Here is a 14,300-nt window from a genome sequence, read left to right as displayed (position 1 = left end):
CAAGCAATACATGCAAAAGATCATTCCCATGATGATCAAAATTGTACAAAAGCTCAACACCCATTTTTCTCTCTCTCTATGACAGGCTAAATAAACCAATATTACTGTTAATTTATTTTTGTGTAACTTTACAAGTGGTACGCCTTAATTGAAAATCAGGGTCAAAGCTCAACCAAGAGAAAAAATATCTAAACGTGATTTTCTTGCGTGTGTCCATTTTTCGTGCAATGGCCACTAGATGTCGCCAGTTCCGCCTCCCTTTATTGCATCTTTGCGCTTCTTCCCCTCCTTCTTGCCGTCGGCTGAAGGGTCACGTGACACTGTTGTCAGGTAACAGCATGGCGGACTCGCACGTTGAGCCTCTTCACAAATTGTATCGTTTATCCAGCTAACCCCGCTGTGACAAGAAAATCATCTTTTCAGCCGGTGAAGCCCGAACACACGGCAGAATGGAGGAGGAAAACAAACTGCAGTTCCCGTCTCTACCCGCGACAAAGGAGGAGCTTCTGGTGAGAGACCGTCAGCTTGCCTAGCGCACACTGCCTGTGAGCAGCTAACCCAAGCTAACAAGCAGCCTTATTTTCCAGCAGGAGAAAATATGCGCTCATATGGCCTTTTTGTGGGACATTTTGCGGATATGACCAAGTGTTGTTGATGCACAAAAAACTGTTTGTCTTTAAACCCGTTAATGTTGATGAATTTCTTGACGTAACCAACACCGAGAAGCTAACAGGCATTAGCCACGAATGCACACATCAACATAGCATAATTTGTGTGAAGCAACATAAACTTGAGAGTAATTGTCCTCTCAGGCTCTAAACGTTCTTATACATCTTCCTGTTGCAGGACTGGGCTTATCCGATGAGAAGAGAAATGCAGGTATGTTACATCACTGCATGTGGGAAATTCACAAAAGGTTTTTAAGCCTAAACAAACACTTTATTCTGCGTAGCTAGAAGCTACACATTTACAGGGTATAGAGCAATATGTTCATTGTTCACAGATTAAGATTAGGCATAACATTATAGCTATTTGCCTAATAGTCTGTTGGTTCCTATGTTGCGGCTAAAAACATTCATTTTAATTCAAATTAAGTTTAAAATACTTTATTTATCCCAAAGAAAAATTAAATGTTGGTGGAAATAATTTCATTAAAGTATCTTCAAAGAGTCTTTGTAGATGGGGATGCTGTGGGGATCCAGTAGCAGTCAGTCTTACAACAAATCTAAGAGGCCTCTGACTGAAGAATGTTGCTGTAGGACAGTCTCATGACTSTCACAACAGCAGAGATGATTTTCCTCAGTGACATGTCAACAGTGGATCTAGTAGTCCATGCTCCCCTCCCTCTGCCAAATTGGTAAAATCAAGAGCTTTGTAACAAAAAACATGGACCTGAGTGAAACATGTCTCACTGCATATATGTTTGCTTCAAGTATAGGAATGTTTTCTGGGCCCTTTCTTTAACCCTTTCAGTTCCCACTATATCTGTCGGTGTAGAAACAAATCACCAGCGTAGGAATTTACCCCAGAAAAGAGATATAGCAGGTTGGTAGTACTTTTTTACTCACCAGGAACATTTGGATGGAGTTTTGTGGAGAGAGAGCCATGAATTGTTCCAGGGTTTTCCAGGCTTCCAGTTCAGTAGCTCATAGTTTTTTTTAAGTTTGTCTCTAAAAGATTGCAGCTATCTGTTTAGTAAAAGGAAGAAATGTCTTCAAAGTAATATTTTAAGACAATAAATTATGTTCTGAGGCACAAATAAAAGCCAAAACAACCCCGGTGGGTCAATAACAGATTTTAAGGTGCCACTGCTCTAGATAATATTTCTTTAGAAACTGATTTTAAGCTTTAATTATTCAAATTAAAAGTTAATGATCATTGAAGCTTTCCTCCGACTTTGAAGTAATTAAAAATTTGTCTCAGTGTTGATGCCAGGCTGTAATTGTGACAACAGGAGCAATCACTTCAGAAGTGAGAGTTTTATATGTTGGCAAATCCCTGTAAAATTAGTTACAGGTATTTAGACCATTATGTAGTACATTTACATAAGTCTAATCGCTGACATAGCATCCCGGTTATCAATTGTAGTTTTATTTTTGTAATCACAGCTTTTTATTGCAACAGGAGCCTCTCTCCCACACTCACTGGATGTCCTGGACAGTCATTAAAATGCCTGCAGAGGGAGGAGTTATGACTCAGCCAATGTATTTACAGAAAATTTCCTTCTTCTTTTTTTAAATTAAAACCGTACAAGGCTAAATCAGAACATTCTGGGTTGCATATTTAAAATCCTCCTTGTTAGTGTACGGTGTGTTTCCCAGAAAAGCGATGTACTCCGCTGTCTACATGATTGAACAGAAAACGAAGGCCAGCTTCTTCTACACCTCTGTCCGGTTCTGGAGCTTTTGTGCCCATTGTTGGTTCTATCAGCAGATTACTCAGACTGGACAGGCCAGCCTTAACCCCTCAGTGGTCATAATGTTATGCCTGATCAGCGTTTTGTCTGCAAAGCATCATTTAATTTATGTTACTTTTCATTTCAGTCACAGTCTGAAATCATTGCTGGGAAACAGTTTCCTTATAAATGTGATATTAAAAGATAGGAATCTTATCGAGCCGGCTGTCAGACGAGCGCCGCTCTACTGTACTTGGTGTGCAGCGTAGCAGCTAAACCATGAAATGTAGCTGTATTTGCTGATGGTGTGTCATTATGTATATTTGTGTTCAGGAGATTTTACCTGGACTGTTTTTAGGGCCCTACTCTGCTGCAATGAAAAGCAAGGTAATACTATGAAGAATCATCCAAATAAACACATGTATTTCTAAAAGAAAATGAACCCGGTTTTAATTGTAGCTCTCACTGTTCTGTTTTGTCTCCTTCTAGCTGCCAACTCTTGAGAGACACGGCATAACACACATCATCTGTGTTCGCCAAGACATTGAAGCCAATTTTATCAAACCCAATTTCTCTCATAGATTTAGGTAAGGCAACACACACATAATATGCTCAGAACATCATATATGCTCATTGTTTGAGTGAATCTAATTTCATATATTTCTTGTAGATATCTTGTTTTAGATATTGCTGACAATCCAGTAGAAAATATAATTCGTTTCTTTCCTAAGGTAAGTCATGGATTAGGTTTGGCCTTGTAGAAAAAAAACATTTTATTCACTCAAAGAACATTGAGATTATTTACAATATACTGTCTTTTATTTTCTTTTTGCAGACTAAAGAGTTTATTGATGGCTGCTTAGCAACAGATGGTAAGTTTCCTTGCTGTTTGTCATGCTTTAAATATTTTTCTGTTCAGTTAAGTGACCTGGGTTTTGCTCCTGTAGGAAAGGTGCTGGTTCATGGTAATGCAGGGATCTCTAGAAGGTGAGGCATTACTTTGTTGTATGTCTGCAATTATAGGCCATAAAAACACAAGAGGCTCCTAAAGTGAAGGTGCATCAAGGGCTGGACAGCAAATCAAAAACAGAATATGTATATAGCAACATGATCAATGTCAATACATAATACCTCTGTTTCAGTATTCAATCATTTTACTGAACTCTGACCCAGAACCACGCAGCATTCTGGGGGATGTAGGCAGAGGAAAGACTTCAGCTGCTCAACCTCTCACTGCCAGCTGAGCAAGGTTGATGGCATCAACTAACTCACTCAGTCTTTGGTTACCTAGCAACTCACCCATTCTCTGGTTACCTAGCAACAACCTGTTGAGTAACTTTGGCAGTAGAAGTTTAATGTTTGCTCTCATAACTGCTTAAAAATAGGAAAGCTCACGCTACCAGTTTAGTATTTCAGATATTTAAAGCAAAAAACTATTGATTATTGATATTGATTGATATGTTTATATTCTGATGTTTTTCAGCGATATCTTCCCGCCCTTGGTGCATCAAGAAAATGAAATAGATTTTAAAATAATTAAATATTTTCGATCAATATTTAAGAAGAAACTCACTAATTCACATTTTTCCATGTTTTATCTCTTGTTAATATTGGAGTATGGTTAAAAAATAATCTATGTATATTAGAATTTTAGGTAGATTGAAAAAAGATTCTTATTATGAAATAAAACATTTTTAGCTATGTAATGTTTTACATCTTCACTGATCAGTAGTATTTTATTCCGAAAATAAAATTTAATCATCTGTTTGAGTAACATTACTATGTTTGCTTCTTGTAGTGCTGCCTTAGTGATTGCCTACCTTATGGAAACATTTGGGATGAAGTACAGGTAATTTGTTTCCAGTAAACAAGAGCTGCCACCTACGGCTCTTGCAACAAAGTCTTCATCGTTGCAGTTTATAAAGCTTTCAGATTAACTGTGATTGTAACTGCAGGGATGCATTCAGCTACGTACAGGAGAGGAGATTTTGCATCAACCCCAACGTAGGTTTTGTCCACCAACTGCAGGTAAGACACTATTAAATCTGATATATGCAGTTAGCAAGTATGTCGGCATACTTAAAAATCTTGATATGGTTATGTTTAATGTGCATAAGTTTTAGGATTCTATTAATATTTGTGGTGTGTGGTAATATAACACCCTTGCTGTATTCTAGTGATTGTATAAATGTAAATACATTGGGTTTCTTAATGTGATTGTGGTTTGTTTGGTGCAATTTTTTAATTTGTTGGAAAAAATGTACAGTGTTGTTGCAGTGGCAATTAAGAATATATTTATCTTGAATAACCGGAATAGGTAATTGTGCCCTGGATACTTTTCCCATACATATTCCAGTATATATTCCCAGTACATATTTGAGTTTATGAACCCGTAAACTGATAATAAAATACAAATTAAAAGTATTGGTTTGGGACAAGCTTGAGCTCAGTGAATTGGAGTATAAGCCAAAGGTTTACTGTCACTTGAATTATTTGGTTATTGTAGTTATGAGGATTTATTTTGGTTCTTTCTGCAGGAATATGAAGCAATCTATCTGGCCAAACTGACCATTAAAATGATGTCACCGATAGAGTTGGGCAGGTCATTCTCTCTACAAGCTGGGATGCCAGGTTTGTTCAAGATGAACCATCTCTAGTTTGTGAAAAGTAACCAGTGTTGTAAAAAAAAAAACAATGTTAAAATCATTGCTGATAGAGCAGTGGTGACCAAATTTCTTCCAAGCTGGCTGCAATAATAGTTTTTTTTTGTGTCTTTTCATATAAAACAACCGTTATGTGAATGGGGCGAAGTTTTACCTTTGACCAAATCACAACATTTATTTGACAGGAAGTCGAAAACGCAGCCTGGAGGAGGATGAAGATTTTGGAGCAATGCAGGTCACAGCAACACAGAACAGCTGAGCTTTACAGACTTTAAGCTGCGTGGCACTGTGCACTCTTTTCTTCATGTTTTTTACATTTTTAATGGGATTAAAAATGTAAATATTTGAACTTTTTCTAAGGGGAATGGGAAAGAGGGTGGGAGGACAGCTTACCCATGTCTGAGACATGGAGTAGTGATGAACAATGGTCAAAATGGATAACTGTTTTGTTATTTGAGCAGGATGCACTGATGGGAGGAGTTTGTTTTTTTGTTGTTTTTTTTCGCAGTTTTATAGTATTTAAGCATTTTGCATTTGCAGCGGGACAGTATTGCAATAATGCACTTTGAATACTTGAATTAGTGAAAATAATCTAATCGGGGATGTCTGCATAAGGGAGCGAAGAGAAGATGTCGCCCAGCGGAGGACAAAAGGAGTAGCTATGCCTTTATTTCAGGAGTGATGAACTAATAAGGCCTAACAGTCAAGAACAGAAAAATGCTAAACACTGCTTAATAAAAACAAGTCCTGAGTACTGTAGTAATGTCTTCATTATTTATGTACTTCTRCACTTTGTTCAATGCTTGTTTTCCAGCAATTGGTGAACAGCAACATTTTTCAGTCTTTATGCTTAAGTGTTCAGGTGCAAATCTAAGATTAGATTTAAAAGGTTTCTCAGTTCAAAAAGTGTGTGTGTGTGTGTGTATATACACACACACATATATATATATATATAATATAGTTTTTTTCATGATTTTGCTTGCATCTAAAGCTACCAAATTCAATTTGCCAAAAAAGAATTTTATGACTAGTGCTTTTTTCCAGCATATGACCTGAAAGCTGATTGGAAAGAAATGTGTGACAGACAGATGCAGAGCTAGCCTCAAGAGGAATTGGGCTTTTAAAAATGAAGCAGAGATTTAAGCATCCTGTGCCCATAGTGCATAGCACTGATGCAGTAATTCATGCAAAAGGAGCCCTGACCAACAACTTCATTTGTTGAGTAATTTTGTAGCAGAAAAATTTAAAACTCTCGATCATAGAATATTTTATTGGATTTACATTTGGAAATAAGTTATTTTAAATACGTTCCCCAGAATAAAATCATAATTATAAAACTCAACTACAAAAGCTTAAATAAAAGTGAATTTACAAAAATCACTTGTCATTTCTTTTACAAAATGCTTAATGCTAAATCCAGTTAACCAACTAAAAAAAAAAAACACCCTTATCAAATTATTACTACTGCCTTTGAAAATGTTTTTTCTTCACTGGAAATAGTTTAACAGTCTTCTTGTATTCAAAACTTCATTTTAGATACCCAACAACAAAACCGATGTGCTGAGAAAAAGAGCACTTCGTACCAATCGGACTAGAAAAGTGAAACCCAAACAAAACCCAGATAGCATGGTGGTTCCTCATGAATGTCAACAGTTGCTATTAATTGGTGGCAGAAAACTATAATTTTAGGTGTTACTTTTTTCCATATGATAAAAGCCAAATTTAATGTTTTYGTAGGATTGTCTTTACTTGTAGTGTAGCAGTCAAATTATGTTTGTCCTTTTTGTACTCGATTACCCTTTTTCTCTGGGAAAGTAAGACAATACATACATTCTTTAAGACGGATGAAGGGAAAATAACAGAAAACACCCACCCCGGTGAGGTAGCAGCGGTTGCCAAAGGGTGATAATTGTCAAACTGAGCTTCAATGAACTGACACTCAAGTTTTCAGAAATTAAGATACCTTGTCAGGCAAGAGCAAACCAAATCCCAGGGAGCTAGTGCTGAAGACCCCAATCGCAAGTGCTGATGTCCGATGTAAAAATGGTCCATGCCCATAAAACTGAGGTGGTTAAAGCTGCAGCTCTCCTCAGTCGGAGAATCTACACTGCATGTAAGTTTCATCCGAGGGGGCATAGCCGAATTTTTGGTAGAAAGCCACGTTTTTGGGCGCACATTCCAGGGTGATTTTGTAGCAGTTAAGTTTTTTGCTGAGAAGAGTAAGCGTTGACACTAACCTGCAAGAAGAAAGAGACGAGATATTTTATGTACAGCGGCTGTCAAAGGTCAAAATACCTCTTAAAATATACCAGGTCTTGTGATGTAATAATGAAACTGCAACTGACTTAAAAACAAAAAAGTCACCCCATTTTATGATGCTGCCGCCACCATGTTTCAACTCTGGGAATGGTACTTTTGGTCAAGTTTCTGTCAAACATTTTCTAACTGTGGCACGAAGTTTATGTTTAGTTTCATCAGACTATAAATACATCCTAAAATTGGGGGATATTCATGCTTACAACTTACAATTTATTGGTTCAGACAGRGTACAGGAGATTGCTCTCRCATGTTAAACATAACCAGTACTTGCTAGAAACTTTTGGGAACCTCCTTAACAACTCTGTGTCTGATCTTTTTTTAAGTTTTGGGAAAAACATTCAGTTTTTAGAATGCCTTCATCATTCCATAGTTAAACTGACATCACACTATATGAGGAAAAAAACTTTCAAATGATTTATCCTGATCTCACTATTTCACATGACAAAAACATTGCATCTTACAAGGATTGTGCATACTTTTGAAAGCCAGTAAAGGTTTTTATCAATTTTGTACTTTCTTACACATTTACTGTGACAAAATGCTACTGCAGCAGTAAAGCAAATATTTACCCTTTAAGTTTAAAAGCTATGTGGGCTGTCAGGTTTGCACAGGCCTACTCACAGTTTCCCGAGCTGCTTCCCTCTGCATATGTCACTGACAACCACCTCCTCCACCCGGCCTCTCTACAAATAAARAATAAAGGCAGCAGATCTTCATTTTGTTCATTTTTCAGAATCTGTTGTATTTACAAGGTGAAATGTATTTGTCTTGATTTTAGAAAAGTAATGTACATGTAAAAAAAAACAAAAAAAAAACAACAACAAAAAAACAAAACAAGCCGACTGAATATTAGGCTTCTAATAGTCAGTGCATTAATGTGTAACTAATAAGTGGTGATAGGGAGAATCGAAAGAGATCATGGCTCTTTGCTCTGGATCTTTGCTTCTTGGTCAGTGTGCTGTACCTTGGCACAGGAATGAATAAATTTGTGTTCGATGATAAGCGTGGCTGTGGCGATAATTTGTCCCAGGTTTTTATCCTCCACGACGACAACATAATAGTTTCCTGTTGACTTCATGTGCTTGAACTTACCTAGAACAAACAGAAAAGAGGACAGCTTTCTAAAAGACAAACCGTTTTTTTATTAATGGTTTTCCCTCTAGTGTGTTTTCTACAATGTGTGCTATAATGTTTATATTATGACTTCCCCAAGGCCTTTTCCACCACTTCTCAGTGTGAATGGTCTATTGTGGTGCACTCCCTCAGGAGAACTGGAACTAGTTTGTGCACAGAAGGAAGTTTGACTTTATTTCAGAAACGTATCMGTCTGTGTTGTCYGAGTTTCGACTACAGCACAGGTGTCAAACTCCAGTCCCCAAGGGCCACTGCCCTGCAACTTTTAGATGTGCCTCTGCTGCACCACACCTGAATAGAATAATTAGGTCATTAGCAAGGCTCTGGAGAACTTATCTACATAAGAAGGAGGTAATTAAGCCATTTCATTCCAGTGTTTTGTACCTGTGACGCATCCAAAAACTGCAGGACAGCAGGACTGGAGTTTGACACCCAAGGACCACAGTATCGTTTCGTCCAGCCTTACCTGGTTATTCTCACTTGTTGCTAAAATATACAATTCTGTGTGTAATGAGTCCATAAAGTATATGAATATATATTGAATTAAATGACAAAATGTTTTTTTCTAATTGCTCCTGTGTGTGGAAATATTGCAGATGTAGAGTTTAATAAACTTAAAAGTGGTAGCAAGATTTRCAGTCAAAGACTTTGAAAACCCTGATGGTAAAATTATTAAGCAGTTAATTATTTTTGCAGCATTAAGTGTGACTTACTAACAAACTGCTCTGGCGTGACATCGCCCGTYTTTGTAAGTTGAGCTAAAACTTCAAAGAATCCTGGAAAACAAAAGCAACAAAGGAAGTCAATTACATCTCCCTGTCAAATTAAAAATACGATTCATGTCTCATAAAGTATTCAGATTTTTAGGTATAAATAAGTAATCCTGACTGACCTTTATTGAAATCTGCTGTACACAGTGGCCTGAGCTCCAGGTCATCTCCTGGGTTGGTTGGTGAGATGGGAGGAGAGAAGGACACGGTGTTGCTGTTCCAGTCCAACTCCTTAAGCAAAGAGGGATCAAAAAGTGGAGTCTCGTCCAGCAGCATTCCACAATCTCTGTCTAGAAGACACGCAGACATCAAATTAAAAATAATGATATTTTAAGACACAAAACATTCATCATTTTTTCTTCAGTTTAATTGTAAAACACCTACATGTCAACTTGTTCCGTCCAGACAGTGAATATATTTGCTCGGTGACACAAAACTTTGACCTGAGCACTACAGCTTCCTTCTGTGAAACATTTTCAGGTCCTGAAGATTACGAAACAAGTTGAACAAGATTACAGTCACACCTACTACCAACAACCATCCTTTGACAGTATGACGCGCCATTCATGATTCTACGTTTCCAGGATGAGGCCAGGCAACAGCCCAGAATATACAATCTCCAGTGGTTCGTCTCTTTTCCCGATTTAGCCCTGCCTTAAATTGAGTTTCCATGTTAACACGATGTAGTTTTACACTTTATTGCTCTTAAACCATYTATGAGCCAGAACACACAAGGATGTCCTGTGTAAATCGGTAACTAAGAGCTAATCTACAAGAAGCACATTGTAAAATACGTATCCTTGATAACACAACGCCTTCATTGAAGTAAATATTTAAAAAGTAAAATTTGTTAGCTTTCAATGACTTTTGTCCCGATACCTACACGAGGCCACTTTAACTCAAGCAAACCGATCTAACCGAGCCGTTTCCAGGAACTTCTACTTCCCAGTGTACAAAATACAACTAAATGTTGATAACCAAGGAGAACTGTTAGCTTACCAGTGGAAAAACCCAGTGAGATACTGTCCAGCTGAATTCCCACACGGATATAATGAACAGGGACGCGTTAGTTCTGAATGAGGCTGGGCTTCATACTTACGCAGAGCACCGTGGGTGTTGTGGCTGCTGCTTCCGCCCAACAGCGTATGACGTGGCATAGATGCTGAAGTGATGAGAATTGCGGCTCTTCGTKTGGGATCCACATCATTTGGCTCAAACGAAGGGTCGCTCACAGTCACTTCCTTCATCGTGGGTCAACATCTAGCCATGCTTATAAACGAATACAGAGATTCTCAAAATTAGGACTTCCAAATGATCTGTGCACTCTGGCAACTCAATGAAATTACTTTGGAGTGAAGGAATTGTTTAACAATCTTGAGCTGGCACATTGAGTTGGATCAGTCATGAACAACACATCTCTATGAAGTTAAGGGTGCAGCGTAATGACGTCAGAAACAATCCAACTACGGCAATCTAATGTAAATGGATACTACAGTTGTTCCGTGTCCTTTTATGAGTCTCAGGAACTTTGACATCCAATCAGTTTTGTTGGAGATATAAATTCAAAGGTGATGTACATTAAAAATACATGCGAAGAAATTTCATTGTACAATACCATGYTCTTTAAAACACAGAAAAAGAAAAAAGACAAACACATTTGTTGAAAAGCTGTAGCTCTGTTTATTGAGTCTTTCATATCAACATATTTTACAAAAACTAAATTTACAGAAATTAACTAAACCATCCTTGATTTAGGCACAAAATATGGAAAATCTTAATCAAAAAAAAAAAAAAAAAATAGAAAAAGAATCTGATTCTTGATTAAATTAGTAACAGTTATGAAAGGAAACCATATGAGCAGGTAAAAGTAATGGGCTTTTAAAGTTGCCTAGTAAAACACTGAAATAAAAAAATTTTCCAGTTTCTGGATTATATATTTATGTAGCACTCCCAACCAAGCGAACTAAAATTCAAAATAAAGAATTACAACACTTTATCTTCGAGTGTAAGCTTTAGGGCCGATCTTTGGTGTATGTACACAAAATGGCTCGTCAACATTTCATGCATTTTGAAACTGTCTTTTTTAATACACTGCAGTGATCCACAATCTCCACTCCTTTGTTGATATGTCTCAATCAGGAACGCATTCAAGCTTCAAGAGACAAAGTTTCTCTGTCCATCAGTGTACTTTAGAAACAAATGAAGTTAGCGGCATTTAAGGTTTTCCTTTTTAGTTTGCAGATTACACAATGGCAGCACAAATGRGTCTCTTTATAGATCTTAATTCAGTCGATTTATAGGAGTTAAACAAACACAACATTTTAGGTCCAGTAATTTGCTGAGGTACTAAAATAATTTTTTTATAGGCAAGGTATTCAAGATTCTTAACATCCASCAGGAACATGCAGCAAGTGCAGCTGCTGCAGACTAAACAACTTTATACCCTATAAATATCACTTACAACCCCACACTCAKCTGAAAACATTTACCTGCTCATCAGTTGAGGGTCATTTTAAAAAGAGAGGAAAACACCCAGTGTACTTGTTAATGTTATCCRTCCCCATTTGCTGGAAATCAGCATCAGAAAAAGATTTACATGCCAAACTTTCACCATCTTGTTAAATAACAAAATGCAAACTGTTTACAATGGGCGATATAACACTTAACACAGAACAACCCTTGTGGGTCAAAAACAAAAACACTTTGTTTGCAGCATTTCTTTTGATAGAAACATTCATGGTTGACTGAAAGGCTGACCAATATTAAAGTGACATTCTCTTACYCCAAGGTAAGAAATAAAAGCTTTGCTACTTATTTCACAGTTGAAACTATTCAAATGTACACACAAATAGATCAGATGAATTTCTTCATCAGGAATATGGTGTTTCTGCCATTAGCAAAGCAAGAGACCAAAAGTAATAAAAAGACTCAGTAGCTTCATCTAGAAATGACACTTTCCGACAACGCTCAAAAAAATATGTTCTTGTAATTGTGTCTGAATGCAAAATGTGCTCRTTTTTGACAGTCAGTCCAAATATTGACAGATACTGTCTAAGCTGGAGGTTGCAATGCGTAGCATGTGAGCAGAGGGCGATGCAACCTTGCAAGTCTTACTTGCCACAAACCCATCACTTTCTATTATGCTCCAAATACTCAGGATGGAATAGCAGAGGCCACTTTCAATAGTCTCACCTTCTTCAGGCTGCCCAGAACAGTCCACAGGCCATATTTGCAATGCTTTTTAATTAAGAATTTTACAAAGGTGATAACTATTGACTAGACCAAATGGGGAAGGCTGAAATAGGTCTTGTTGCCTCTTAGGATGATGAAGTGGTATACTTTCTTGCTCAAGTCCTTTATGCGTTTCAGGGCGCAGGATCCTCTTGGTGTTGCATGCGTCTCTCTGCAGCTGCTGCCATGGTTCTACGCCTCAGCACAGTGGAGTCCAGTTCTGCGAGAGAGTCCTCTTCCAGTCTGGGCAAGTCCTCCTCATCGTCTTCTTGACCCTTGTTTATAAACCTCCTAGATGGAGGAGGAGAGCCAGGAAGAACAGTTATGAAAGTAAATTTAACATGGAAAAGGTAACAGGCATGGCAGAAACCCAAGACATCTCATGTAGATCTGACTCATTGGCAAAATAAAAGAAATGAAACATGCARTTAATGTTTTATAATCACTTTTTTGTACAATTTTACTAAATTTATTTCAGCATCAAAACAAACTGATGTGCATCTCTACTCAAATGAAAAAAGGCAACCTGCGCGCTTGCTGGAGCATTTCTTCTTTTCTCAGCTTTAGCATCTTCTGCCTCTCCTCGGCAGACTTGGAGAAGCGACCGCCTCTGGCCTCCATGTTATCTGACTCACTGGGGTTCTGCTCTGCTTCTCCGCTGGGACCTGGCTGCTCGTCTTCTGCTTGGCTCCCCTGCAGCGGACCGCGCTCTATGGCCTAACAACGAGAGCAACATAAGAACAAGAGGAGAATAGCTACAAAGCAAACCTGCGTGTTCATATGGAAAACTCAACATGAAATATGGCTTCGCTAACCTGCGYAGGGAAAGGCACCTGGATTCGTCCTTCCAAAATGTTGTCTGTGGTGACCTCAACAGAACGGGTCAGCTGCAGGTCCTGAATAACAAGGTAGGAGGGCACCTGAGGGAACATCTCCTGAATCTGATGTGCCTTTTGGACCAGAAACACATTATTTTGGTTTTCTGTTGAGCCATTTGTTTTATTCAGGTGTGTTAGAATATATTATACATATAAAAATTAGCCTTTTTCAGAAACAAATTTSCAAACAAGTTGTATTGGATACAAAAGTTCACTATTACACAAACATTTCTACAGTCATCAGGTTTTGTAAATTGAACAACAGAAATGCAGACTGTAAGGAAGTATGGAATGCTAATAATGGATGATTGGAAAGATAGATTAACATATAGTTCAGTGATTTATTTTCTAAACAATGTCCAGGTAGCTCATACAAATAGAAGAATGATGTTCCGAGTCTTGGTTGCATTATTTTGTTCTACCAAATGGGGAAAAAAAAAAAAAAAAAAAAAAACCAGCAGGTTCTGGAAAATTTCTCAATTCTTTTTCTCTTTTTAGAAGTTTCAGGTGAAGCACAAGAATCAATATGACTACAAAGTATTTTTTCCTCCAAACTTGGAGCTTAGAAGTTCTACACCAGTTGTTTTGTTCAGAAACATCTCACAAATAATTATTACAAAAATGCCCTTGTGGTCTCATTGTTTTAACATTTGCCATCCAACAGTCAATACATTTGCWTCAAGTTAAGAAAATGTTTCAACAAGTGTTGAAAATAGGAAAAAGTGTCAACAGTCTTCAGAGCAAATACATGTGATTATAAATTAGAACTTACCATGGCCATAAGCTGGGAGTTGTTAGCCTGAGCCATGCCCAATATATTAGTAGTATGCATTACTTCAACAGAAAAACTGGGCAGCCAGCTGGCAATGCGAGATCCTGCAAAGTGTGGACAGAAAACAACAGCTGAGTC

General features: G+C 37.7%; 3 protein-coding genes across 5 annotated transcripts in view; 1 reads left to right on the top strand and 2 right to left on the bottom strand.

Moving 5' to 3' along the window:
- The first annotated feature begins 297 nt into the window (after positions 1-297).
- styx (serine/threonine/tyrosine interacting protein) lies at positions 298-5,817 on the top strand. The gene is made up of 11 exons (XM_008405469.2): positions 298-509; positions 847-879; positions 2,729-2,782; positions 2,885-2,982; positions 3,066-3,126; positions 3,231-3,267; positions 3,343-3,382; positions 4,194-4,244; positions 4,351-4,423; positions 4,933-5,026; positions 5,244-5,817. The coding sequence occupies exons 1-11, from the start codon at positions 450-452 to the stop codon at positions 5,315-5,317; spliced, it is 675 nt and encodes a 224-aa protein (XP_008403691.1). The 5' UTR covers positions 298-449; the 3' UTR covers positions 5,318-5,817.
- Positions 5,818-6,314: 497 nt separating this feature from the next.
- Positions 6,315-10,543, bottom strand: gnpnat1 (glucosamine-phosphate N-acetyltransferase 1). 3 transcript variants are annotated; one of them, XM_008405470.2, is made up of 7 exons: positions 10,381-10,543; positions 9,666-9,764; positions 9,404-9,571; positions 9,225-9,287; positions 8,342-8,469; positions 7,999-8,060; positions 6,315-7,295 (listed from the first exon to the last, which is right to left on the bottom strand). In XM_008405470.2, exons 1-7 carry the CDS (start codon positions 10,526-10,528, stop codon positions 7,148-7,150), a joined length of 816 nt encoding a protein of 271 aa, XP_008403692.1. In that variant the 5' UTR covers positions 10,529-10,543; the 3' UTR covers positions 6,315-7,147. The 3 variants fall into 3 exon arrangements, with proteins under 3 accessions (XP_008403692.1, XP_008403693.1, XP_008403694.1); XM_008405471.1 differs by lacking the exon at positions 10,381-10,543 and adding an exon at positions 10,281-10,374; XM_008405472.1 differs by lacking the exons at positions 9,666-9,764; positions 10,381-10,543 and adding an exon at positions 10,281-10,374.
- A 399-nt stretch (positions 10,544-10,942) lies between these two features.
- LOC103462594 (E3 ubiquitin-protein ligase AMFR) overlaps positions 10,943-14,300 on the bottom strand; it is a 9,725-nt gene continuing 6,367 nt past the window's right edge. The window contains exons 9-12 of the mRNA XM_008405486.2: positions 14,163-14,293; positions 13,328-13,462; positions 13,039-13,229; positions 10,943-12,803 (exon numbers count right to left, since the gene is read on the bottom strand). Of these exons, the coding sequence (XP_008403708.1) occupies positions 12,647-12,803; positions 13,039-13,229; positions 13,328-13,462; positions 14,163-14,293 (614 nt within the window). The 3' untranslated portion in view covers positions 10,943-12,646. The remainder of the gene's footprint in view (positions 12,804-13,038; positions 13,230-13,327; positions 13,463-14,162; positions 14,294-14,300) is intronic.

This window comes from Poecilia reticulata, linkage group LG3 (genome assembly GCF_000633615.1).
Source record: "Poecilia reticulata strain Guanapo linkage group LG3, Guppy_female_1.0+MT, whole genome shotgun sequence".
Classification (NCBI taxonomy): Eukaryota; Metazoa; Chordata; class Actinopteri; order Cyprinodontiformes; family Poeciliidae; genus Poecilia; species Poecilia reticulata.
This window is presented reverse-complemented; position numbering and strand designations above follow the sequence as displayed.

Excerpts from the sequence above, each read along its gene's own strand:
- styx (XM_008405469.2), top strand. The coding sequence starts at position 450 with ATGGAGGAGGAAAACAAACTGCAGTTCCCGTCTCTACCCGCGACAAAG. Across the intron at positions 3,268-3,342 it reads TGGCTGCTTAGCAACAGATG|GAAAGGTGCTGGTTCATGGT; the intron begins GTAAGTTTCCTT and ends TTGCTCCTGTAG. Across the intron at positions 5,027-5,243 it reads TCTACAAGCTGGGATGCCAG|GAAGTCGAAAACGCAGCCTG; the intron begins GTTTGTTCAAGA and ends TTTATTTGACAG.